General features: G+C 46.2%; 1 protein-coding gene across 1 annotated transcript in view; it reads left to right on the top strand.

The window, feature by feature from the left end:
* Positions 1–26,742, top strand: part of GK5 (glycerol kinase 5) — a 100,119-nt gene that overhangs the window by 40,704 nt on the left and 32,673 nt on the right. Inside the window, exons 7-10 of the mRNA XM_054040271.1 lie at positions 2,034–2,095; positions 2,173–2,246; positions 2,597–2,657; positions 16,774–16,900. Coding sequence (XP_053896246.1) covers positions 2,034–2,095; positions 2,173–2,246; positions 2,597–2,657; positions 16,774–16,900 — 324 coding nt within the window. The remainder of the gene's footprint in view (positions 1–2,033; positions 2,096–2,172; positions 2,247–2,596; positions 2,658–16,773; positions 16,901–26,742) is intronic.

The raw sequence follows: 26,742 nt of genomic DNA, 5'->3' as shown, positions 1-26,742 counted from the left end.
AGAAGATAGTAAGACTTCAGATAAGATAGATATGCTTGTAGACTGTTTTATTTAAAAATACATTTAATCTGAAAGCTTTGTTCCTATTGCGCATGTAAACAATACTTTTGTTTTAAGAAGGCAGTCTGATCACTGTATACCAGTGGTCACAGACTCCATAAGGGAAGAACCGCAGGTGCCTGAGCTCAGTCAGACCTGCAGGGTAAGAATGGTGGATACGCAGGCCACTGTAGCCCAGGGTCAAGTCCAAAAATAGGAGAATTGCAAAAGTCCATCCCAGGATAGGAGGTTTGACATGTCAGGGGATGCAGAGAGACCACAAAGGGGAAGGAGGTGCAGCTAGCCTGTCACAACCCACGAGCCTTGAATCCAGGTCCACAGAAGCCACCAGATTTCAACTCTCCACTTGACAGTCTGCTGACAACTCCTGTCCAGGACCCATGAAACCTAGCTCCAGTTTGAAGCTCTGCCTCTGATGTATTATTGGTGAAGTCCCAAAGCAGCCAGTTGGCCTGCTGGCCCTACTTAAGACAGGAACAGGAAGCCGTCTGAACAACTGGGATCTATCCTGCTCTGTACTGTGTGCCTTCTGCTTCCTGCTCCTGCTCCGCTGGCTTGACTTCCTGGTATCCTGACTTGTCTTGGTTCATGACCTCTGACATGTGGTTCTGCTCTCCAGTTTGTCTCCTGCCTTTGACTCAGCCTGACTTTGGTTACCGACCTGTGGTTTTCGTCTCCAATTTGTCTTCTGCTTCTGATGCTGATTCTCAACTCTTGACTGTGGACTCCAGCTCTGATCACTAGGTCTGGCTGTCCATGACCTAGCCTTGACATAGCCCTGTAATCATGATATATGGTACTTAATATGGTAATAGATGGAATATCTAGGATTGGGCGTTTGGTCCAAAAATACCTGGTCAATTGACTGATCAAATATTGTCAGAAATGGTCAGATATTTTAAAGCACTAATTTATTAGAACAGTAACAAAAAAGAGTAAGACTTTATAGTCCCCAGTAGGCATAGTCTTAGACTGTTACAAAAAACAAGTTAATTAACTCAGTTATTTTAACTCAGAAAAACGTAAAACGCGATGAAATGAAGTTCTAAAAAAGGAAAGAATAATAATTACTTATTTTAATAATGTTAAGTTAGCATTTAAATGTAAACATTCAAGACTGAACAGTTACAAAAGAAGAGAAAAACAAAATTAAAGAAACACATAGCCATTAAAAATATTTTTTAAATGAATTTATGTTAAACTGGCAGCAGGCAAACTCTCCAAGCAGCTTAATGGTTGTGCATCTAGTCTCTTTGTTTTGGGGGAGGAGGTTTAATGACCATGTACCTTCTTCTCTCTCTGCCTTCTGAGTTAATTTCAGTAGGTTTGTCTAGTCAGTTTAGGTTGGAAGCTCTTCAGGGTAGGGACCGTGTATTTTAACTTGTTTAATGTGATTTGTAAACTGCCATGTACGTTGATGGCTTGGTATACAATTTTTATATATATATAGTTTGAGCTTCTAGATTGTCTGGAATCTTCTAGATCAACTTTCAGTTAATTCATCTTTTTTCCAACCGGTGATATTAACATGTAGTAAAGTGAGTGATCAAGACATTTAGATAGGCTTACTAACTGATGAAACAACACGATGCAGTCAAAAAGGTAGGCTACTACGTGCGTCAGGGTATTGTTGCTGGAATATTTGATAATATATGACTTTTGTTAGATAATAGGCAGTCAATTAACATCATTTGATCGGTCTGTTGACTGGCTTGCCAAGCCTAGGAATGTGTCATTCCATTTCTGGGCAACTGCATGCAGAAAAAATAAGGCCATTATCAGGACACTTCAGAAGATTGAGATAGAATCCCTCCCTTTACAGCATGGTGGAATTAAAATGTCTTTGGGTGTGCAGACTAGTGAATTTGGGCTGAATAGAGGCCATCAGACTCTTTATAGTACATATATTTGCTTCAAATAACTCTCTCTGAATATTTAGGCATTTAAAAATTTATTTGTTCCTTTGTTGCTAGGTTCTGTGTATGCTACAGATTATTCAAATGCCAGTTCAACAGGGGTTTTTGAGCCCTTTCAGGTATGAATCTATTAACATAATCTTGTAGATTGTTCTTTGAGACTGGTTAACTTTTTTAATTCTCTCTATTATTTCAGATGTGTTGGAGTTCTGTTTTGAGCAAATTATTTTCAATACCGATGTCTATATATCCTCCAGTAGAGGACACAAAGTACGTATGCAGGCAGAATCTTAAACAAAAATGTAACATCTAATAATTAAATTAATTATTGTTGAAAAAAGATCACAAAAATCTCTGCAGACATTTAAAAAGTAGTATGTTAAGTGAAGCCAAAAATAATTTAAATTGTAAATATTTGTAGTTGCGCATATTTGTCTGATTTGTAGATCCAAATTGGTATTTTATACTGGAAAAAGGTAAAACAACTTCATGATTTCTGTAAATTAAAAAAAATGAGTAACATTGAATGATGTGTATGTTGAGGACTTATTTTAAATTTTATTTTTTAATTTCTCAAAATTGTCAATTCAGTGCACTGACTTTTTAAACATTTATTTAAGTCACAGCTTTGGTTCAGTTGATGCTGAAATATTTGGGGTACCTATTCCAATAGTGGCTTTGGTGAGTGAAAATCTTTAATGATTTTTTATTGTACTTGAGTGAGTAGCGTTATTTTATGTAAATATACTCTTGTCTGTCTGACTTTATAATTGTTAGTTTATCGTTGTTTGTGTGACTGCAGAATTGGTTGTTAAATTTTGCTCCAAAATCTTTGCTTTCATTTAGAACAAAGGAAAAATTTCTAACCCTTACGGTGTGAAGCAAGCCATGCAGAGCGGGAATGTAACTTTGTTGTTAAGCATTGAACTAGGACTTACAACACGGTGGTATTCTAGGCCAATTATTTAGGGCCTGATCCTGCAATGGGTTCTACTCAGCATAACTCCATTGGGATTCCACGTGGGTGCAAAAGGGTCTGTGCTAATGGATTCCCTTGCAGCAGTTGGGGCTTTAATTTCTCTGTGCCTTAGTTCCCCATATGTAAAGTACGGATAATACTTTACTACCTCCATAGGGCTGATGAAATCCATTACTGTTTGTGAGGTAACAAATACTGTAGAAAACCTATACGTAAATAAAATATGAGCTGAATGTAAAAAATGACATCCAACAACTGCTCCATTCATCTCAATGGAATGTAAACGCTGAAGCCAGTTTAAATGTCAGCTTTTATAACTGTTTCACTGATTAGCTGGAGATTTCCTTCTAAAAGTAATTTGCTTATCTGTCATTGTTGGAGACAGTTGTGGATATAGTAGGAGCAATAAGGGGAGTAGCTGGGTGGGGTCAGAGGTTGGGGTCAGAGAAGTAGGAATTAAAGACCCCAAAGCTTCAACTGTGTCCCTACCCACAAAGGGGAACACAAACTACCACCTCTACCTTCCAGATTTCTGAAAGCCCCTACTGTCCCGTTTGCCGGGTGCCAAAACATCGAACCTTCCCTTGAATGCTTCTATAACCCGTTTGTTATTAATGTTGTGTATTTAAAAAAAGAAGAAAAAAATGGAGTGGCATATTGAAAATTGGGGACTGTATAAAATAAATTCAAGAACATTGAGATTTTGATTGAATTTAATATTAAAATGACTTAGGATATAATGTACTGATGGCGTTATTCATCTTCACATTTAATTTATTTTAAAACCACCATTTTTGAACTTTTACTTGAAGTTGTTGCAGAATTTTCAGTTTGCTAAATGATTTAGGTCCAGTAGGCTGCTTAGTAAGTGGAGCATTGGTTCTGGTGGAATCATCTTGTATATAATTTCGATTTAAATTAGAAAACTGAAGTATGAGATAGGGTATGTCTACACTATGAAATTAGGTCGATTTTATGTTGATTTTTAGAAATCCATTTTATACAGTCAGTTGCGTATGTCCACACAAAGCGCATTAAGCCAGTGGAGTGCATCCTCGCTACCGTGGCTAGCATCGACTTACGGAGCTGTGCACTGTGGGTAGCTATCCCACAGTTCCCGCAGTCTCTGCCGCCCATTGGAATTCTGGGTTAAGCTCCCAATGCCTGATGGGGCAAAAACATTGTCGCAGGTGGTTTTGGGTACATGTCATCAGTCGCCCCTCCCTCTGTGAAAGAAACGTCAGACAATCGTTTTGTGCCTTTTCCCCTTGCAGAGGCCATACCACGGCAAGTATGGAGCCCACTCAGCTCAGCTCACTGTCACTGCTGCTGTTGTGTCCTTGGTGCTGCTGTCAGCAGATGGTGCAGTAGGACTGCTAACCGTCGTCATCCACCACTTCCGCTGTAACTCTGCTCTCCTGCTCTTGTAAATGAGCTCAGTCTCAATAGCAAATTTCTACAAATTGTCAGAAATCTGCGCGGTGCTAACCATCGTCATCCACCGCTTCTGCTGCAACTCTGCTCTCCTGCAGACTCCATACCACGGCAAGCATGGAGTCCGCTCCTCACCGTCACCGCTGCTATTGTGAGCATTGTAAACACCTCGCTCATTATCCTGGAGTATATGCAGAACCAAGCTAAGAGACGCCAGCACGAGGAGGATCTTGATAAGGACATGGACACAGGCGTTCCTGAAAGCACGGGCTCTGGCAATCGGGACATCATGGTGGCACTGGGGCTGGTTGATACAGTGGAACGCCGATTCTGGGCCGGGCAAACAAGCACAGACTAGTGGGACCGCGTAGTGTGCAGGAATGGGATGATTCACAGTGGCTGCGAAACTTTGGCATGCGTAAGGCCACTTTCCTGGAACTCTGTGAGTTGCTTTCCCCCATCCTGAAGCACAGGAATACCAAGATGAGAGCTGCCCTGACAGTTGAGAAGTGAGCGGCGATAGCCCTGTGGAAGCTTGCAACGTCTGACTGCTGCTGGTCAGCCGGGAATCAATTTGGAGTGAGTAAATCTACTGTGGCATCAGCTGTGATCCAAGTAGCCAATGCAATTGTTGACGTTCTGTTATCAAGAGTAGTGACTCTGGGAAATGTGCAGGTCATAGGGAACCCCATTGCAGCAAAGCCATCCACTAACTGTGGTGGGGCGATAAAGGGAGCTCAGAGCCCGCCCTTCAGAGGGTCAGGTGGCGACCCGGAAGTATAAAGGCTCGCCCTCAGAGCTCAGTAAGGCCCGAGCCGCCGGAGAGGCCAGACGCCTCCAGCCTAGCTCGTGACTGGGAAAACTCTGCGGCCTAAGGCAGCCGCCAGGACTGGCCAGGCCTGCCCTGCGCCCGCTACCCGGAGGAGTTGCCAGGCCTGCCCTGCGCCCGCTACCCGGAGGAGTTGCCAGGCCTGCCCTGCGCCCGCTACCCGGAGGAGTTGCCAGGCCTGCCCTGCGCCCGCTACCCGGAGGAGTTGCCGGGCCTGCCCTGCGCCCGCTATCCAGAAGAATGTATGGTGCTGGACCCCCTCAGAGGACAACACCCTGACCCAAGTACTGCCCTTGGGGGAGTCTGGAAGTAGCCCGGAGGCAGCCAACCCTAGTCTGGCTGCAGCACTGCCAGAGCCCATATCAGTGTGTTGCGGCCAGGATCCCCACTGACAGCAGCAGATCTTCTGCCGTTGCTAGGGCCCCAGGCTGGGACACAGTGGAGTGGGAGTGTTGCCGGCCCAGAGGGCCCGAGGGGGCAACAGGGGGTTCGTTGCCCGGTGTGCATCGCACCAATAGACGCACCAGGGTGGAGAAGCAAACCAAGTTTATTCGAGATCTCGAAAAGGCACTCAGGAGACCAGCATGTCTCAAAACAGAAGCGCAACAAATACAAGCAAGTTTCCCATTTTATATTCCAAGCTGTTTGTGTGAGCCTTTTGTTCTGTTTTCCCTCCACCCCTCCCTTCCCTACAGCAGTTACAGTAGGCACTACATTGTGGCGTGTTAGCAAAGTTCCCGTCCGCATGTTTATCTTTGGCCTTGCGGGCCTAAACGCAGTAGACTTCCCCCTCCCTCTCTCCCCCTTCCTTATCACTACTGCTTTGGCTAGCTTGAGCGAAACTGCAGCTGTCTGCTAAAAAAGCTGACTGTTACATATTCTGCTTTTAGACTGTTAGCATTGAGGCTGGTTAAAGTTCACAAGATGGAATTACTTTGGCTCACTTAGACCCAGAGCAGGGGGGTTTCATCGGCACTTATGGCCTTCCACCCTCCCGAGTTACCTGGTAGCTATGCCTAGTGACACCAACAATTCCCTCCTTTGAGAACACTCAACAAACCTTTGGCAGAGTTTTCTCATACTCTAAAGACAAAATGCAATTGAGCTCCATGCAATTGGGATCATCAATGAGAGGGTATAAAGGAACTTCTGGGGAATGGGAGGTACAAATCTTATGTATGAGCACTTTACAGCAAGCGAGCAAAAGAAAAAGAACAAAACATATCACAACACCTGTGAGCAGGAGGCGAACAATGCCTCCCCCTTGTCCCCCTAGACCAGGTAGCCAACCCCAAAGGGAATCGAAAATACTGGGTTCTCCTTCCTGGGCCTTCCACTGGTTCAAGGCCTGTTCAGCTGACAAGATGTGCTTGTTAATATCCTGTGAAAACTCTGGGACATAAGTACAACATTCTTCTCCAATAAGGGCACAGACCCCGCCCCATGAGGCCAACACATAATCTAGGGCCTGGCGGTTTTGCAGAGCCAGCAATCGAAGCTGGTACAGCTCGGAGCTTATGCCTTTTTCTATGGCCAGGGTATCATTGGCAAACTGGGTGAGAAATTTAGACAGTCTCCTATAGAGTTGGGCTAGCCGTCCACCCCATAAGTAGGGATGAATATCATTCCAAACCTGTCTCCCTCACCGATGGGTTCAATGGTAGCTCCCAAGGACCGGTAGTACCTGGGGCGACCTGAGGGAGCCTGGGTCAGAACACGGAGGGGAGGAGTGAGATAGCCTTTATAACAGCTACCATGCCAACCATGAGGAAGCCATTTGTAGGCACTATTACCACAGACCCAGAATGCTTCACCATAACTAACCTTTCCATTGTTACCGTGTAGGTCTCGTAGGGTGGCTTGTGGGAAAGGGCAAAGAATGCGGTGCCCATTTGCCAACCAGTGGCATTTAGTACAGAGACAGTGAGACTTATACCAGGACCAATATAAAATCTACATGTACTAATGCCGGCAAACCAGGTATGATTACTTGTACTGGCTTGCTGAAAACATATGAGACCAGTGGGTGGAGAGCGTAAACGAATGGGCTGGGGCTTAAGAGTGCTACTATAGTGGGAAGTCCAAGAGCCATTGTGTAGGCCATACGGAGCTTCCGCGGTACAGTTAGATCGCAAACTTAAATTGTCAGAGGTGCTGCTGCTGGTAATCATCCACCTTTGACAAAAGTCTGACCAATTTTGGGGAACTACTCTCCAGGGCAACCCAGCCGAATGGTGGGGAATCTGGGCACATATCCAAGAGCGGGAGAGATTGAACTCACGGGCAAAGGCAATTTTTAGGGCCTCATAGGTATTGGTAGCCATGTCTGCAGGGATGGCTCCCCATCCTGCATGCGATGTGGGTGAAACAATAGGTAACAAAAGGATTGCTTCTGTGACAAAAAGGAATGTTGTGAGAGACCCTAAACCTGAACCCATATTGTGATTACAACAACCCAAATGCCCAGTGGATAAGAATTAGTGACACCAAACAAATCAAAAAATAAAAGGACCAGGACCATAGGTTAGGTCTGCCTTCTGTGAATAGACCGATCCAATTAAATTAAATTAAATTAGTGGAGATATCCTATCTCCTAGAACTGGAAGGGACCTTGAAAGGTCATCGAGTCCAGCCTGCTGCCTTCACTAGCAGGACCAAGTATTGCCCCAGATCCCTAAGTGGCCCCCTCAAGGATTGAACTCACAACCCTGGGTTTAGCAGGCCAATGCTCAAACCACTGAGCTATCCCTCCCCCTGATCCCAATGCACTGGGTTCTCGCGGGGAGTGTGCTGTGGCTGTTCAAAGAGATCACAACGCATTCCCAGTGACCCTTACTGTCTTTTGAATAACAGCTTAAGTCCTAGATCGTCGCTGGCAGTCTTCTCTGCAGGCTGGACAGTCCACTGTTTAGGAGTGGGTACTGCTTTCAGTCGAGAGTGATGAATCCAGTTCTGGTGCCCTTCAACCTTTACCACCGTGTGGGAGACCAGCAGGACGGTGTGGGGTCCCTTCCACTTCTCTTGGAGAGGCTCGTCCTTCCAGGTTCGAATGAGAATGGAGTCACCTGGCTGCAAGGAGTGGATCGGGGTATTCAGCAGAAGAGGCTGTGAATCTTTAGTGTATCTGTGAAGAGAAGAAAGAACAGCAGACAGAGAGCACATGTACTGAGACAAGAAACCACACTCCATATCCCACTCTCCTGCCAGAACCGGTGTACCGTTCAGAGGCCATGCCCTTCCAAACATAACTTCAAAGGGACTAAGCCCTAACCTGCCCTTGGGGAGAGCACAAATGCGGAGTAACGCAAGGGGCAATGCATCAGGCCACCTTTGAGAGGTGTCGCTTGAGTGTCTGATTGGTGCGTTCCACTACTCCACTGGCTTGTGGTCGCCATGGTGTGTGGAGCTTCCAGGGGATTTGCAGAGCACTTGATATCTTTTGAACAACTTGAGATGTGAAGTGTGTTCCGTTATCAGATTCCATCCACTGGGGGAGCCCGAAGCGGGGAATGATCTCCTTGACAAACTTAAGAGCCATCGTTTTGGCAGTGTTGTTATGACATGGGAAGGCTTCGGACCATCCACTGAATCGATCCACCAAGATGAAGAGGTACCTGTACCCTTGGGTCCGGGGAAACTCAGTAAAATCTATTTGCCACACCAATCCTGGGCCTGGGATAGGTTCCAGGGTGGCTGGCAACACTGCTACTCCTGGTCGAGGGTTATTCTTTTGGCAAATTAAACATTCAGCCTGTACCTGAGATGCTAGGGGTTTAAGTCCAGAGGTTAGAAAATATTTATTCATAAGCTGGGTAAGAGCCTCTCTGCCTGCGTGGGTGGCTTGATGGCGTTCTTGCAACACTGGTCAGCTCAGGCCCTTGGGCAGGAGGATTTTTCCCTCTATGGAATAAAGCCATCACTCCTTTTCCTGGAGACCGAGCCTGTCAGCCAGGTTTCTGTCGTCATGGGAGTACTGAGGGGCTGCAAGCTCACCTACTGATGGGATGAGGGCATGCATTTGGGCATTCTCCTCTGTTGGTGATTTCAGGGTAGCGGCGCACTTGGCTTCCCTGTCTGCTCTGGCATTGCCCTTGGTTACATCTTGATCTTCCTTTTGAGGGGCTCTGCAATGCACCACCGCTACTGCTGAGGGGAGTTGTACCGCTTCTAAAAGCCGGAGAATTTGAGACCCATGCTTAACCGGGGAGACTTGGGCTGTCAGCATTCCTCTTTGCTTCCACAGACCAGAGTGAGCATGCAATACCCCAAAAGCATACTTTGAGTCAGTAAAGATATTAACCCATTTGTCTTTTGCCAGCTCGAGTGCATGAGTCAGGGACACTAGTTCAGCAAGCTGGACAGATGTCCCAGCAGGTAAACTCTCAGCTTCCACGGTATCATGGAGAGTCACAACAGCATAACCCGCCCTCCTTTGCCCATCTACAACAGCACTACTGCCATCGGTATACCATTCCAAGTCAGCATTTGGGAGTGGTTGATCTTTTAAATCTGGGCAGCTGGAGTATTGGGCATCTATGATTTCCAGACAGTCATGTTCCTGCTTTTCTGTTTCTGGTAGCAGGGTAGCTGGATTAAGGGGGGGACAGGTTTGCAGGGTAACTTCAGGGTTCTCTAACAGTTTCGCCTGGTACTGAGCAACCCGAGCCTGGGTGAGCCAGAGACCACCCTTAATGTCCAGCAGGGCTTGGACCATATGGGGAATATACACTTGTACAGTTCCTCCCAGTGTCAGTTTTTCAGCTTCCCCAAGCACTAGGGTAGTGGCTGCGACTGCCCGCAAGCATGCCGGCCATCCCTAGGCAACTTGATCCAGTTGTTTAGAGAAATATGCCATGGGACGTTTCCAAGTGCCTAATAACTGAGTAAGCACTCCCAGGGCTACCCCTTTCCTTTCATGCACATACAGTTGGAACGGCTTAGAGAGATCCGGCAGACACAGGGCTGGGGCTTCCATCAACTTCCTTTTCAAGATTTTAAATGCCCTGTCCACTTCTGGGGACCAGTGAAAGGGGTCATGATCTGCTCCCTTAACACATTCATACAGAGGTTTAGCCCACAGTCCATACTCTGGGATCAATAGTCTGCAAAAGCCTGCCATGCCCAGAAATGCCCTGAGCCGTTTACGGTTGCTTGGGATAGGAACTTGGCAGATAGCCTCCTTCCTTTCGTTTGAGAGCTGCCGCTCTCTCTGCCTTATGTGAAAACCTAAATACTGTACTTCTGAGAGAGCAATTTGAGCCTTGCTCCAAGCTACCCGGTATCCTCGGAGTCCAACAAAGTTGAGGAGGCTCACAGTGGCTTTGAGACAAGGGATTAGACCCACAGCAGCAATTAGCAAGTCATCTACATATTGCAGGAGGAAGACTCTGTCCGAATTATTCCACTCCTCCAAGTCTCTGGCCAGAGCCTGGCCGAACAGAGTGGGGGAATTTTTAAATCCCTGGGCCAATACTGTCCAGCAAAGCTGCTTTTTAGCCCTCTGTTTGTCCTCCCACTCGAAGGAGAATATCTCCTGAGATTGGGTGTCGACTGGAATCGTGAAAAAAGAGTCTTTTAAATCTAGGACCGAGAAATGGGTATACTGCCCCCCTATAGAGGCCAGCAGTGTATACAGGTTTGGAACAAGGGGGTGCAGAGTCTTAACCCGCTCATTGACTGCCCTTAAGTCCTGTACCAGACGATACGTGCCATTGGGCTTTTGCATGGGCAGAATGGGGGTGTTCCAAGCTGACTGGCATTCTCGTAGCATACTGTACTCTAGGAACCGATCTATAGTCTCTTGCAGTCCCCCTCTGGCTTCCCTCTTAATCGGATACTGTTTGATTCGCACTGGGCTTTTTCCTGGGAGAAGCTGAATATGAACAGGAGTTTGATGGGTTGCCTTCCCTGGGACCCCTGATGCCCAGACAAGGGGATACACCTGGTCCTCCCACTGGCTCCACTCTGGGGCTTGCATGGCTGAGGGTTCAACTGCAAGGGTCATTATCCAAGAATTCTCGGGAGGTAAGGTAAGGGTTATCTCATCTTGAGCGAAATGCAGGGTGGCGCCAAAGCGACAAAGAAGGTCCTGTCCTAGTAGGGGTGTTGGACAATTGGGGAGGTAAACCAGCTTGTGAGATACAGTTTTGTTTCCCAAAGCACATTCCGCTGGGGCATACACTGGGCACTTAGTTCCTTTCCTTGTGGCACCCACCACTGTGAGGGAGTCTGCCACTGGCAACTGAAGGGGTTGATTTACAGTGGTCTGTGCCGCTCCAGAGTCAACTAAAAAGTCTATTTCTGAATTTCCCATCCTCATTTTTACTTGGGGTTCCGGGAGCAGGATGGTCTGTCTCCCCTGACACCCCTATTCTTGATCCTCCGCTGCCATCATAGGGGTACCGTCCCTTTTGGGGCACTCATTTTTCCAATGTCCCTCCTTTCGGCATATGTCACACTGGTTGCGACCCAGGTGCCTTTCCTGGGAACCGAGGCGCCCACATCCACGGCCTCTCATTCCCCGGCCCCTTCCACCTTTTTGTGACCTTCCTCTGCCGCTGGCCTGCACCGCTGCTACCATCATTTTTACTTGCCTTTTTTCCTTCTCTCTCTCTCTAAGGGTATAAGCCCTATTTGCAGTCTCCAAAATCTGAGCCATAGACATTCCCTTTAAATCCTCCTTTTTCTGCAGTTTCCTTTTAATATCAGGGGCCGCACGGCTGGTAAAGATACCCTTTATAATTGCCTCAGTTGCCTGATCGTCTGGGTCTGCGCAAGTACTCTGCCAGATGGTGTCCCGAATGCGCTGTAGGAAAGCCACCAGTCTCTCTTTTGATTCCTGGATTAGCTCATAAGGCTTTGCCCGATTGTTATGTCGGACAGCCGAGTGCTGGAGGCCATACATAAGCAGCTCCTTATAGGAGTTAAGCATTCTCAAATCCCCCTCCTCATTCGGATTCCACCGGGGGTCCGCTATGGGGATAGCAACCTCAGGCAGGGGCTTGCCTTCTCTATCCTCATTATGCCTTCTCTGTGCTTCCTCCTTAGCCTTAGCTATAACCTGATTCCGCTTCACCTCAGACAACAAGGTTCTCATAAGTATATTGCAATCATCCCAGTCAGGTTTATGGCTAGCTAAACACCCTTCAAAGATTGAAATAAACCGATTTGGATGCGTTGAGAATTCCCCTGCTTCTACCATAAAGACAGCTAGGTGTACTGGGTTAAAAGGAACATAGGAGTACACTGGCACAATCTGGGCTGCGCGATCCTGCGTTCCCGGACGGGCTACCACATTCTCAGTAATCAACGGATACAATCCCACCGAGGGGGCACTGTCTGGAGCCTGTGGGGGTGTTGGAGCCAAAGGGGACACCGATTCTGCCATTACAACTGTGGGAGGGTTCTGGGGATTAGCAGCAGTTACTACTGAGTTTGTCGGAGTTAAATGGTACTTGTGCAAAATATCAGTCCTATTTCTTAACATCATAAATGTATATGCATAGAGATGTTCATTCCATTTACCTGTTCGCTGACAAAACAAAAGTAACTGAAGGATTGTGTTGTAATTAAGTGATCCTTCCGGTGGCCACCTTTCCTGGCACTCTAGCTGATATTGAGGCCAGTCAACTGTACAGAACCTTTTTAGTTTACTCCTAAACATCGAATCTGACCCAAACAGGTCCCAATTTCCTAGAATGCATTCTAAGGGTGTACACTGTGCCCCACTGGCTGTACTCTGTCCCTGCCCCATACTCTAGGGAGACACTGTGCGTCCCCAGGTCAAAACAGGTAAAAGTCCACACCACTGGACTGTTCCGACCTTATCCAAGGGACCGGTTCCTCACCGTCGCCCGCAACTGCTTCTCCACTGTCCGTGTGCATTGCACTGTTGTGCCCTCCGGGGTCGATCACACCACGTCTCCGCCGAGGCCCCCGATGAAGTCACCAGTGCGCGCTGGGCGTCGGTCATTGTCTTAATCCGTCGGCCTCCAGAAGGGATCTGGGCAAGGCTAAATTTCAGCCTCGAGCCCTATGTTGGGCACCAAAATTGTTGCCGGCCCAGAGGCCCGAGGGGGCAACAGGGGGTTCGTTGCCCGGTGTGCGTCGCACCAATAGACGCACCAGGGTGGAAAAGCAAACCAAGTTTATTTGAGATCTCGAAAAGGCACTCAGGAGACCAGCAAGTCTCAAATCAGAAGCGCAACAAATACAAGCAAGTTTCCCATTTTATATTCCAAGCTGTTTGTGTGAGCCTTTTGTTCTGTTTCCCCTCCACCCTTCCCTTCCCTACAGCAGTTACAGTAGGCACTACATTGTGGCGTGTTAGCAAAGTTCCCGTCCGCATGTTTATCTTTGGCCTTGCGGGCCTAAACGCAGTAGACTTCCCCCTCCCTCTCTCCCCCTTCCTTATCACTACTGCTTTGGCTAGCTTGAGCGAAACTGCAGCTGTCTGCTAAAAAAGCTGACTGTTACATATTCTGCTTTTAGGCTGTTAGCATTGAGGCTGGTTAAAGTTCACAAGATGGAATTACTTTGGCTCACTTAGACCCAGAGCAGGGGGGTTTCATCGGCACTTATGGCCTTCCACCCTCCCGAGTTACCTGGTAGCTATGTCTAGTGACACCAACAGGAGGGCCTGCGTCCCCCCTGCCACCCAACTGGTGGGTGGCAGTCTCCCCCTCTCCCAGGCCTGAGGAGGCTTGGGCCTATTGCTATTGTTTGTACTGCTACTGCTCAGCCCTGCTTGAAGGCCTGAGCTCCTAACTCAGCATTGTTGCCCCGCCCTGACCTAGGGCCTGGGCTTACTATTAATTTGTACTGTTGTTGCTCAGCCCTGACTGCGGGCCTGAGCCCTGAGCTATTGTTCCCCGCCCTGACCCAGGGCCTGGGCTCCCTACTGTTTATGCTGTTGTTGCTCAGCCCTGCCTGAGGGCCTGAGCTCTGACTTTGCATTGCCCTGATCTAGGGCCTGGGCTTGACACTATTTGTACTGTTGTTGCTCAGCCCTGCCTGAGGGTCTGAGCCTGTGACTCATTGTTCCCACCCTGACCCTGGCCTGGGCTTACCTTGTTTATTTCAGTTACCGCAAGGGCTGCCAAGGAAGACCCCTGCGGACAGACTAATTCCCCGAACAATAACTGTATGTAGTGAGCCAATGTGGCTCCCCGTCACCCCGGAGAGGGTCAAGCCCCGGTTAACCCTTGTACAGGGATGATCCCTTTTAGCCAAGTGCAAGCAGCCCAGCATGAATGGGGTCCTTTTACTGTTCCCTTACAAAAATTCCCCTATTTCAACCAGGTGACCATGAACACTATTGCTTTTAAACCCTGTACTGTAGTTACAAATGTGCACTCACCAGAAGAGCCCTCTCCGGATTCAGGGTCGGGGATCCTGCCTTGGGAGGGTATTGGCTCCAGGGTGATGAAAAGTTCCTGGCTGCCGGGGAGAATGGATTCACCGCTTGCCTGCTGCGCATTCTTCTCTTCCTCCATGTTCCGTGAGATTCCCCCCTTGCAGGTGTCCATGGACAGTTGTGGGATAGTGGTACGGTCCCCCCCTAGAATGGCATGCAGCTAGTTCATAGAAGCGACATGTGTGGGGCTCTGACCCGGAGCGACTGTTTGCCTCCTTTGTATTTTGGTAGGCTTGCCTGAGCTCCTTAACTTTCACGCGGCACTGCTGTGTGTCCCTGGTGTAACTTCTGTCCAACATGCTCTCTGAGATTTTGGCAAATATATTTGCATTTCTTCTTTTGGATCGGAGTTCTGCCTGCACAGATTCTTCTCCTCATACAGCAATCAGATCCAGTGTCTCCCTTTCGGTCCATGGTGGAGCTCGTTTGCAATTCTGGGACTGTATGGCCGACTGTGCTGCTGAGCTCACCACGCTGACCAAACAGGAAATGAAATTCAAAAGTTCCCAGGGCTTTTTCTGTGTACTTGGCTAGTGCATCGGAATTCCAAGTGCTGACCAGAGCGGTCACAATGGAGCACTCTGGGATAGCTCCCGGAGGCAAATATCATTGATTTGCGTCCGCACTACCCCAAATTAGACCCAGCAAGGTTGATTTTAGCGCTACTCCCCTTGCCGGGGAGGAGTACAGAAGTCAGTTGTAAGAGCCCTTTAGGTCGACGGAACGGGGTTGGTTGTATGGACACAGTCCTTTATAAATTGACCTAACGCAGCTAAATTTGACCTAACCCCGTAGTGTAGACCAGGCCATAGAAAAAAATGGAGACAGGAAGCGGTATTTCAAAAACTAGAGTGGTTGCTGTGGCATAAAATAATTGCAAGTTGCCTAGACTAGCCTGGAATTCAGAGATTTCTCCACTGTATTAAAAATGTATATTCAAAAAGCTTTGTAACCAAACCTAGCAATCCTCATGTTGTGGGTCTAATTTTCCCAGCAGGGGGAGATTGCTTGGAAGAGGATAAGTTGTTGTTTATAATTTATGTAGGATAAAGGATAATTATTTAGATATGCTGTGTAGAACAAGGAGCCTTGCCCGTTAGTAGGGCCCTACCAAATTCACGGCCATGAAAAATGTATTATGGACCATGAAATCTGGTCTCCCCCTGTGAAATATGGTCTTTTGTGTGCTTTTATCCTATACTATACAGATTTCACAGGGGAGACTAGGGTTTCTCAAATTGGGGGTTCATGGCCCGACAGGAAAATACAGTCGGGTTGCAAGGTTATTTAGGGTGGTTGCTTTATTGCCATCCTTAAGTCTATGCTGCCTTCAGAGCTGGGTGGCTGGTGAGCAGCAGCTGTTGGCTGGGCACCCAGCTCTGAAAGCAGTATCCCAGCAGCAGCAGCGCAGAAGTAAGAGTGGCAATACCACACCATTCCACCCTTACTTCTGTGCTCTCCAGCTGCCCAGCTCTGAAGGCAGTGCCGCCACCAGCAGCAGCACAGAAGTAAGGGTAGCAGTACTGCAACCCTCCCCCCCCCACACACAATAACCTTGCGATTCTGCCCCTCTCCCCAACTCCTTTTTGGGGGACCCCTACAATTACAACACTGTGAAATTTCAGATTTAAATAGCTGAAATAATGTAATTTACTATTTCTTAAACCCTGTGCCTGTGAAATTGACCAAAATGGACCATGAATTTGATAGGGCCTTACCCATTAGCTTCTCAGAAACAGTTTAGAACTAGCTTATTCTTTATACCAGTTCCTAACAGATATAGATGATAAGCAATATTCTATTTAAGTATACACTTACCCAGCGATGTGTACCAGCCATTGTCTGAGTATTACCTTATTCTGCGAGTAGTACTACTGAAATCAACAGTGTGAGCAAAGATGTTAGAATCTGGTTCATTATGATTAACATAAACAGAAGAAGAACCTTGAAAATCAAAAACAAAAAGGCCATGGATAAAAATTTTTGTATTCTATTATTTGTTTCAGAAAGGGAAATGTGCATTCTAAAGTATGAATATGGTTATTCTAAAGTGTGAAATATATGTATTGGGAGATGAGGGAAATCTTGTGCTTCAAAAATTATCTGCTGTTAGTAATTTGTATGTGTGTTTGCACTGTAGGTAGCTGACCAGCAGGCAGCCATGTTTGGAGAATGCTGCTTTCATCCAGGAGATGTTAAACTTACCATGGGAACAGGTATCTTTTGGGATGTTAACACTGGGAACCATATTCATACACCTAGCGCAGGTAAGTTTTGTCATTTAAAAATGTTTTATGGTTTTTGACCTGTTTTTTAAAGATGACTGCAAAAGAGATAAAAGTAGGTTTTGTGTCTGTTTTTTGCTGCTTTGCATATATAAATAAGGTGTTTTCTTCTTCGAGTAGTGTCCCTACGGGTGGTCCACTCTAGGTGTCCTTGCGCCCCCTGCACCTTCAGTTGGAGATTTCTCATAGCAGTGTCTGTTTAGCCCTCACATGCATGTTACTTAGTCTTGTGCCCCATGCTGTTGCTATATAGCACTGCATGGCTGATTATCCTCAGTTCCTTCTGAGCCTCCCCAGCTTGAGATGGAGCCTTAGCTAGTTGTCCAAGTTGAGTTTTGCCCCAACTGTGTTCTCTTAGCTTTTGTAGTTACTTTATTATAGTAGTTAGTACTTAGTAATAGTTGTATTAGTTGGTTTTTTGACCATGGATATTCCCACTGCATCCCTTGTCTTGGGGAAACATATATTTCCCAAAAGTGCAGCTTCTCTCTGGCATTAAAATCTAGAGACAGAAAGAACAGGGAAATAAAATTTCAGCTCCTTAAAATGGAGAGCTTGCGTCCAGCCTCTGATGCAGGCCAGGAGCACCCCCCTATATACCAGTCTCTGAGTAAGTCAGCTGCCTCTTCTGTCTCTGAGCCACACTCCCCCAAGGGCATCTAAGGGGAAGATCAAGATTCCTCTCAAGTCTTCCAAAGACAGTACCCTGAGTTCTCCAGGTAGGGAGTATACCTCAAAGAAGTCTGTCATCAGCTCCCATTGGTCTCCAACATGGTACCCACAAGGCTGCTGGTTCCTCAGCTACCGAGAGCTCTGTTAAGCATATAGACCCTAAAATATCGGGCTCTGAGAGACAATCGGTACCCACAGGAGACCATGGCATCAAGAAGAGCTCTAAAGTGGTACTGAAAAAGACAGCTTGAGATTTGTCCGGATTCCCCCCCGGAGTGTTTGAAACTCGGGGTACCATCAACTCCTTTGGCTACTGTTACTTTAGCTCATGCCCAGAACATGGTACTGACAGATCTCTGGACTCACCTGTCTGGTACATATGGTGGTACTTTGCACTTCTCCAGTACCAAGAGCCTCCAGTTCTTCGAGGAATGTCCCTGTGGGTGCTCCACTTTAGGTGTCTTGGCTCGGCCAACAGGGGCACTGTTACTACAAATCTCTGATTAGAAGCCCAGGGCGCCAAGACACCAAAAGTAGAGCACACACAGGGTCAACCATCTCGAAGAACCTCAGTTACTGCACAAGGTGAGTAATCTTCTCTATCTCCAAACACCCATACAATACTGATGGTGGTACCTCAAGCTCCTTCTGCTGTCCCACCATTACCGAATAACTTAGAGGAGGAGGATTCTGACGAAGATTTTCCCTCAGCCTTCCAAATATCTATGCAAGGGTCTCCACTCCACCCCTATGAAGGTTCTGTTCCTGAGGAACCTGAACTCATTTGTGACAGACATCCACAGCCACCATTCTGCTGGGGCAAGCACTCATGGATTCCACCACCCATGCCATATGCACCTTCCCCTTGGACATATTGGGTGGCTTATGCAATCAATTCTCTGGGGCTTCAAAGTCTGCTGTTCATAGAGATAGACAACCCTTCTCATCCTCCCTTTCCAGGAGACCAGAGCCTCAGGAAGAGACCTTTGAGGAGCAGGAGGCCAGGGCTGATCAGGTTTCTCTAATTGCAAACATCTCTTCATCCCCAGATGAAATTGTCATGCCACATACACCGTCCCTAGCTGATAATTTTAAGCAGTTTTAGGATCTCATCAAGAAGGTTGAAGATTCTTTACAGATCCCCCTTGTGGAGATTAAAGAACTGCATGATAAGCTGCTCAATATTCTCCATACAGATTCCTTCGCCCACATTGCCCTGTCAGTCAACAAGGCACTCCTGGATCCTGAAAAGGTCATCTGGCATACTCTGGCCTGAATTCCTCCCACGTGCAGGAGGGCAGACAAAAAATATGATCATCTTTTTAAGGAGTCAGAATTTTTATTTTCTCACCCATCTCCTAACTCCTTGGAGGTTGAGGGGGTTAATAAACATGGAAAGCTGCACCATGCTAAATCTATGACTTTTTATAAAAATCATAAGCATCTCAACCTCCTTGGTAGAAAATCTTATTCTTTAATTACTTTACAGTTTAGAATCTCCAACTACGTCAGGCCTTAATGACGAAGTACAAATTATATCAAGCTGAACTCCTTTAGTGAACATCTGCCGACAACACAGAGAGCAGTTCCAGGCAATTATTGCAGAAGGCCAACTCCTCGCCAGGACATCTCTCTGGCTTCTTTTGATGCTGCTGATACTGCCACTCATTAGATTTCTACAGCAGTAGGTGTAAGGAGAGCTTTAGCTCTCAAGATTCCCAAAGGAGGTCCAGAGTAGGATAGAAGACCTCCCTTTTGATGGCACTAAGTTGTTTGCTGACAACACAGATGAATCTCTGCATACATTAAAAGATTCCAGGGCTATTTTACAATCTCTGGGAATCTACAAACCAGCCCAGAAGAGAGCATTCAGTAGGTTCCAGACAGCGCAGAGATCCCATCCCACCCAATTCCAGAGCTCATAGAGGCTGTATGAACCTCATCCCAAGAGGCAGCAGTTCCAGAGGAGGAAACCACCCTCCTCCCAGCCTTCAGTTTCACAACCTGCCACATCAAAGCATCAATTTTGATAGGATGGTGGAGGTCCTGAGCTGCCATCCCCTTTTTTACCAGCTTCAATGTTTCCCCTGCCTTCCTCCCTTCGGCATCTGCCTTTACCACTTCCAGTAGGCTTGGAAGTCCATTGCTATGGACAAGTGGGTTTTGGAGATCATTTCCACAGCATACTGCATCCACTTCAATTCTCTTCCACTCACCAATCCCCTTCTCCATCTCTCTTCATGGACCCCTCCCAGGAGAATCTGCTATGACAGGAAATAGATTCCCTTCCACATCTGGATGCTATAGAACCAGTTTCCACACAGCACAGATGGAAAGGGTTTTATTTTAGGTATTTTCTGATTTCAAAAAAGAGCAGCAGTTGGAGACCCATCCTAGATTTAAGATTACTCAACCCCTTTGTGAATGCACAAAAATTCAAAATGGTGACGCTTGTAATGATAATCCCATCTCTGGGACTGGGGGGGTTGGTTCTAGGTCCTCGACCCTTCAAGACATGTATTTCCACATTGCGATCCACGCATGTTACAAACTTTATAGTCCAGGACCATTTTCAATACAGGGTGCTCCCTTTTGGCCTATCATCTGCCCCCGACAGTCTTTTCAAGGTCATGTCGATAGTAGCTATGTACCATGACAGGAATGGAATTCTAGTGTTCCCTTTCCTAGATGATTGGTGTCTGAAAGGACACTTGTTGGAAGTGACTTTGCAGGCAACATATGAGGCCTTGGAGCTCTTCCTTAAGCTGGGCTTTCAACCGAATATTCAGAAGTCCACCTTGAGTCCTGTGCAAAAGCTGGAATTTATAGGGACTTATCTCAGCTCACTAGTAGCGAGCGCCTTCCTCCCAATGCACAGGTTTATGTCCCTATCCAGTCTAGTCAATACGATTCAATTCAGCCCTCCAACCCCGGTCAGGAACTGTCTTTGGCTATATGGCAACTGGCACTTTTATTATAGATCATGTACGACTGCGCATGCAGTGCCTTCAAGGGTGACTCAGTACAGTTTATTCACCAGGAAGTTTAAACATGCTGCTTTCCATACCCACTTCTGTAAAGGAATCTCTCAATTGGTGGAAGATGTGTGCTGGTGTCCCCTTCATCCGCCCTCCCACAATGGTTGTCATAACGATATATGCTTCCCTATTGGGATGGGGAGCTCATCTAGACACCCACATAGCTCAGGGCAGGTGGAGGCCTCGAGAAACCACTCTTCACATCAACCTCCTGGAACTCAGAGCAGTCAGATACGCCTGTTTCCAATTTCTGCCACTAATCAGAGGCAAACACAAAGATCATGATGGACAACATGCCATACGTGTTTTATATAAACCAGCAAGGGGAAGCAAGAACACCTTTCCTCTGTGCCAAGGCTATAAACTTTGGAATTGGAGTATATGCAATCAGTTTGTCATCACGGCAACTTACCATCCAGGGGTTCAGAACGTGATCATAGACGTACTCAGCGGACACTTGTCTCGAGACCATGAGTGAGCAATAAATTCCACCATACTTCACCACATATTCTGACAATGGAGCACTCCTCAGACCTTTTGGTGATAAATAGGAAATGCACCTACTTTTGCCCCAGAGCAGGGCTGTGTCACTGCTCCTTGGGGTTGCCTTTGACTTCCAGTGGTTACTGGGTCTTCTCTATGCATTTCCCCCCAATTCCTCTGATATTCAAAGTTCTACTCAAAATAAAAAAGGACAGGGCCAGAGTTATTCTGATCCGACATGGCCCAGACAAACATGGTTTCCTTACCTGATGCAGCTGACTGTATTCTCACTGATCATTCTCCACCGCTCTCCATCTCCTCTTCCAGGAGAGTGGGAAGATTCTTCACCCCCGTCTCAGAATCCTTCACCTCAAAGTATGGCTGGTCAATGGTTCACGGGCATGGAAATGGCCTGTTGGTAGCAAGTAAAAAGAGCAGAAAACAGTCTACACACTGCACTTACTTACAAAAATGCACAAGATTTGCCTGCTGGTGTGAGCTTTGCATCAGCAAGCTCATCGCTGCCAGACATACTGGACTACATTCTAGAACTAAAGAGCTTGGGGTTTTCGCTGAGTTCCATTAGAGTTCAATAGGCAGCCACCACAGTCATACATTCTCCAATAGAAGGTTACAGTAGAACCTCAGAGTTACGGACACCTCAGGAATGGAGGTTGTCCGTAACTCTCTGAATAAAACACAGCTCTGCCTCCAGCAGTTCACGCTCTGGGTCAGGTTCCAGAGGCAGCTAGGCAGCTTCCTTGCAGGCAGCTTCTTTTAGGGCAAGCTTGTTTCCGCCCCCGACTGGGGCGGGAGGGTGTGCAGCATGGTGTGTGTGAGAGAGAGAGAAAACAGCACCTCCCGTCTCTGGCCGGGAGAGGCAGGATGTAAACAGTGCCCAGGGCTTACAGGAACTCAGCACAGACCCCAATGCTGCTCCTGCTCCAGCTGCCTTGGGCTGGCAGTGGGGCTCACAGCTTTGCCTGCAAATCTCAGTGTCTACAACTTCTAGCTGTAAGTGGGTGCCCCACGTGTGGGGGTAGGGGTAGGGATATGGTTGAGGTAGGGACAGGCAGCCCACATGTGCCTACCTTTTAAGATGCAGTACAGGCACACTACAGTATTTGTCCTTTTTTTTTTTTTGGTCTCTGCTGCTGCCTGATCGGTTACTTCCGGTTTCACATGGTGTCCGGTTGACCGGTCGGTCTGTAACTCTGGTGTTTGTATCTTTGAGGTTCTACAGTACTCTGTATTTGACCAACATCAGTGAGGTTCCTCAAAGGCCTAGGCAACTTTTTCTGCCTGTTAAACACCCTAGCCCAGTTTGGGACCTCAATTTGGTTCTTAAATGCCTTACAAGACCACCTTTGAACCTATGGCTGCCTTCTCACTCCTCCATTTATTGATGAAAATGGCATTTCTGGTTGCCATCACATCGGCTCAGTGAAAGGGGGAAATAGAAGCTCTTATGGCAATGCCTCCTATTCACAATATTTTTCAGGACAGTTATCCATCACGCACAATGCTATATAGCATTGGCATGCGGCTGAGTAACACGTATGCATGGTCTGAATGGACACTGCTATGAGACATCTCCGCTCAAAAGCGCAAGGCGGCACAAGCACACTTAGAGTTGAGCACCCTTAGGGACACATCTCGAAGGACCACAGTTAGTTCATAGGGTGAGTAACCATTTCTTCAGTACAGAACATCTGAAGGGCTTTAATTAAAAAATCAGATTTTCTCTACCCTGGAATACACTCTGGACATCTGATGAGCTAATAAATTTGACATCACTGATACTAAGGAAATGACATTTGAGGTAGGATTTTCAAAGGCATCTGAGGGAGCTAGGGCCTAACTTCCATTGAATTTTAGTTGAATTTCAATAGGAGTGTCATGGGCTGTTTACCTCACACATGCTGTGAAAGGGTTAATATGGGCCAGAGAGGCCAGTTAACCTTCCTGCTTACACCTTAAGGGTGGGCCAAGACTAATTAGAAATAAAGTCCAGCTTGGGAAGAGGAGGGCTTGTTTCCATAAAACAATGAGTGAGTCCAGTTGGTGAAAGGAAACCCAGAGGAGAGGAGGTGGGGAATTCCCTCTCTCTGAGAAGCAGCCTGAAGGATAACTGAGAAGGAAAAGAGAAGAAGACCAAACAAGCTTCTCCAGGGATGAGTTGGTGGCCAAGTTGGAGCTTCCCTGAACACGGGGCCAGCCCCTGGATTGGGGAGTGGATTGAGGCACAGAATGACAGTAGCCTAAAGCAGTGGAAGCATGCATGCTTTAAGGTGGCTGCCAACTGAGCCGAGCTGGGCTGCAGGTTTGCTTTTTATATACATTACTTTAGGACTATGGTAAAGGACTCTGTGGCACCAGAAAGGACAGGACTCTGTCTAATCAGTGGGCTAGGACACCGTTATGGCCAGAGTGGGCCAAAGGACAGTGGGGGGAAACTAAGGCACAGCTACCAGAATGTGACATCTGGCCACAAGGGGTTGTGTTGAGTCTGCAACCAGCCACAGGCAGTTGTAACCTAACTTCCTCAGCTTCTTTGAAAATTCCAGATTAATTGTGATAGGATGTAATTTATAATCAAACTTTAAAGAAGAAAGCATAGGTATCGACTGGCATAGAGGGAGAGTGTGGAAGGTAAAGCTGGTCTGTTTATGCGTTCACTCCCATCTCCTAAGAAACAGTTCAAGTGGATGGAATGGAATATGGAGTGCAGATGTAGTAATAACTTCACAGAAAGATTTTCAGGAACAGTCTACATGACTAATGGTTTATATATACTGTAAAACAAGTGTCTGGAGATACAGAGTACTTGAATCTGTGAGATCTTAAGATAATTTTTTGGAATCCATTGGTTAAATATATCAGATTCTTCACTCTTCCGTTTAAGAATAAATGTTGTACCCTACTGTTTTAATCTTGTTTCATGTATTAATCCTTTTGCATCCAAAGAAATATGCAGTTATTTGTTATACTACCTCAGAATACGGGTCCCCACATTTTTGAAGCTTCCCCTTCCAGCTCAACAAATGTTTTGCAGTCCACTTGTCCAACACCGCTAACAATAACCACAGAGAGGTGAAATTAACCATAGCACCAGTTACTAAAAGCAAAATGATAAAGTCCAAAATTTTAACTACTTTCTCATTTTAGTTATAGATGTGTCAGTCTTGCTTCTGAAAGAAGCTGAATTAGGGGAATAGAGGCTTAAGACATTGCTGATCAAAGCTGATTGAGTGTGCTTAATTTTTATTGTAACCACCAAAGAGAAGCCTGACTAGCAGAGATAAAAAGATGAAAATGAGACTGATGAAGTTTCTAAACTAATTCTTGTATATTCCTCCTTCAGTGAAAGTCAGTTACAGAGGCTTGTCATAGAAGAGGTCTCTCAGTTTAACTTGCAGTGCTGAGTCAACAGCATATTGGATGAAGGGGTTGATGATCCCTGTTGTGAGTCATCAAGAAATATTTCCTAAACTGGGTTTGAAATTAATATCTCAGATGCTGATTTATGAGTTTCTGGTGGTTCTCAACCTGCTAGTCCCTTCTCTTGATGAAGTCTGAAACAAAAAATAGTGACTCCCAAGTTTCCCCTTTGTATTCAGGAAGACCAGTTTCCAAATATGTTGATGAATGCTTCTACTTTGTTTATACAGAGCATGGACAGAACATTCATATTCTGTCCCCAGAGAGGAATTGTTAAGCTCAACTAAGCATCCAGAAATGTCAGCAAAATATGTTGTTTGCTATCTGCCATGAATTACTGAATTCATCAGCAAGAGGAGATTATCGATAATTCTGAACCCCTGCTCTTAATTTGAAAATCTGAGTGGTGCTTTATTTCCTGAGAATTGCCTCACTTCAGTGTGAAATAGTTGCTGGTGAAAGAAGCATGTCATTAGAGGATGAATGCAAAAAGTAGAAAATTCACTGGATGATCATTGATGACGTTCACTACTTAATGGCTTCATGAAAGATCTGGTGAAGATTTTCAGACACCTTCTTAACAGCAGGAGCTTGGCTATATGTGAAATAGTGAAATCGTTAGGTGCATAGTTTTGGATTTGTGTGATCAGGATGCAGTTGTCACCTGTTGTTGGATTGGCTGCATTTGTGCAGATTATAATTCAGATTCATAGATTCTAGGACTGGAAGGGACTTTGAGAGGTCATCAAGTCCAGTCCCCTGCCCTCATGGCAGGACCAAATACTGTCTAGACCATCCCTGATAGACATTTATCTAACCTACTCTTAAATATCTCCAGAGATGAAGATTCCACAACCTCCCTAGGCAATTTATTCCAGTGTTTAACCACCCTGACAGGAACTTTTTCCTAATGTCCAACCTAAATCTCCCTTGCTGCAGTTTAAGCCCACTGCTCCTTGTTCTATCGTTTGAGGCTAACAAGTTTTCTCCCTCCTCCTTATGACCCCCTTTTAGATACCTGAAAACTGCTATCATGTCCCCTCTCAGTCTTCTCTTTTCCAAACTAAACAAACCCAATTCTTTCAGCCTTCCTTCATAGATCATGTTCTCAAGACCTTTAATCATTCTTGTTGCTCTTCTCTGGACCCGCTCCAATTTCTCCACATCTTTTTTAAAATGCGGTGCCCAGAACTGGACACAATACTCCAGCTGAGGCCTAACCAGAGCAGAGTAGAGCAGAAGAATGACTTCTCGTGTCTTGCTCACAACACACCTGTTAATACATCCCAGAATCATGTTTGCTTTTTTTGCAACAGCATCACACTGTTGACTCATATTTAGCTTGTGGTCCACTATAACCCCTAGATCCCTTTCTGCCGTACTCCTTCCTAGACAGTCTCTTCCCATTCTGTATGTGTGAAACTGATTTTTCCTTCCTAGGTGGAGCACTTTGCATTTGTCTTTGTTAAACTTCATCCTGTTTACCTCAGCCCATTTCTCCAATTTGTCCAGATCATTTTGAATTATGACCCTGTCCTCCAAAGCAGTTGCAATCCCTCCCAGTTTGGTATCATCCGCAAACTTAATAAGCGTACTTTCTATGCCAATATCTAAGTCGTTGATGAAGATATTGAACAGCGCCGGTCCCAAAACAGACCCCTGCAGTACCCCACTCGTTATGCCTTTCCAGCAGGATTGGGAACCATTAATAACAACTCTCTGAGTACGGTTATCCAGCCAGTTATGCACCCACCTTATAGTAGCCCCATCTAAATTGTATTTGCCTAGTTTATCGATAAGAATATCATGCGAGACTGTATCAAATGCCTTACTAAAGTCTAGGTATACCACATCCACAGCTTCACCCTTATCCACAAGGCTCGTTATCCTATCAAAGAAAGCTATCAGATTGGTTTGACATGATTTGTTCTTTACAAATCCATGCTGGCTATTCCCTATCACCTTACTACCTTCCAAGTGTTTGCAGATGATTTCCTTAATTACTTGCTCCATTATCTTCCCTGGCACAGAAGTTAAACTAACTGGTCTGTAGTTTCCTGGGTCGTTTTTATTTCCCTTTTTATAGATGGGCACTATATTTGCCCTTTTCCAGTCTTCTGGAATCTCTCCCGTCTCCCATGATTTTCCAAAGATAATAGCTAGAGGCTCAGATACCTCCTCTATTAGCTC

Source organism: Malaclemys terrapin, chromosome 9 (genome assembly GCF_027887155.1).
Source record: "Malaclemys terrapin pileata isolate rMalTer1 chromosome 9, rMalTer1.hap1, whole genome shotgun sequence".
Taxonomy (NCBI): Eukaryota; Metazoa; Chordata; order Testudines; family Emydidae; genus Malaclemys; species Malaclemys terrapin.
This window is presented reverse-complemented; position numbering and strand designations above follow the sequence as displayed.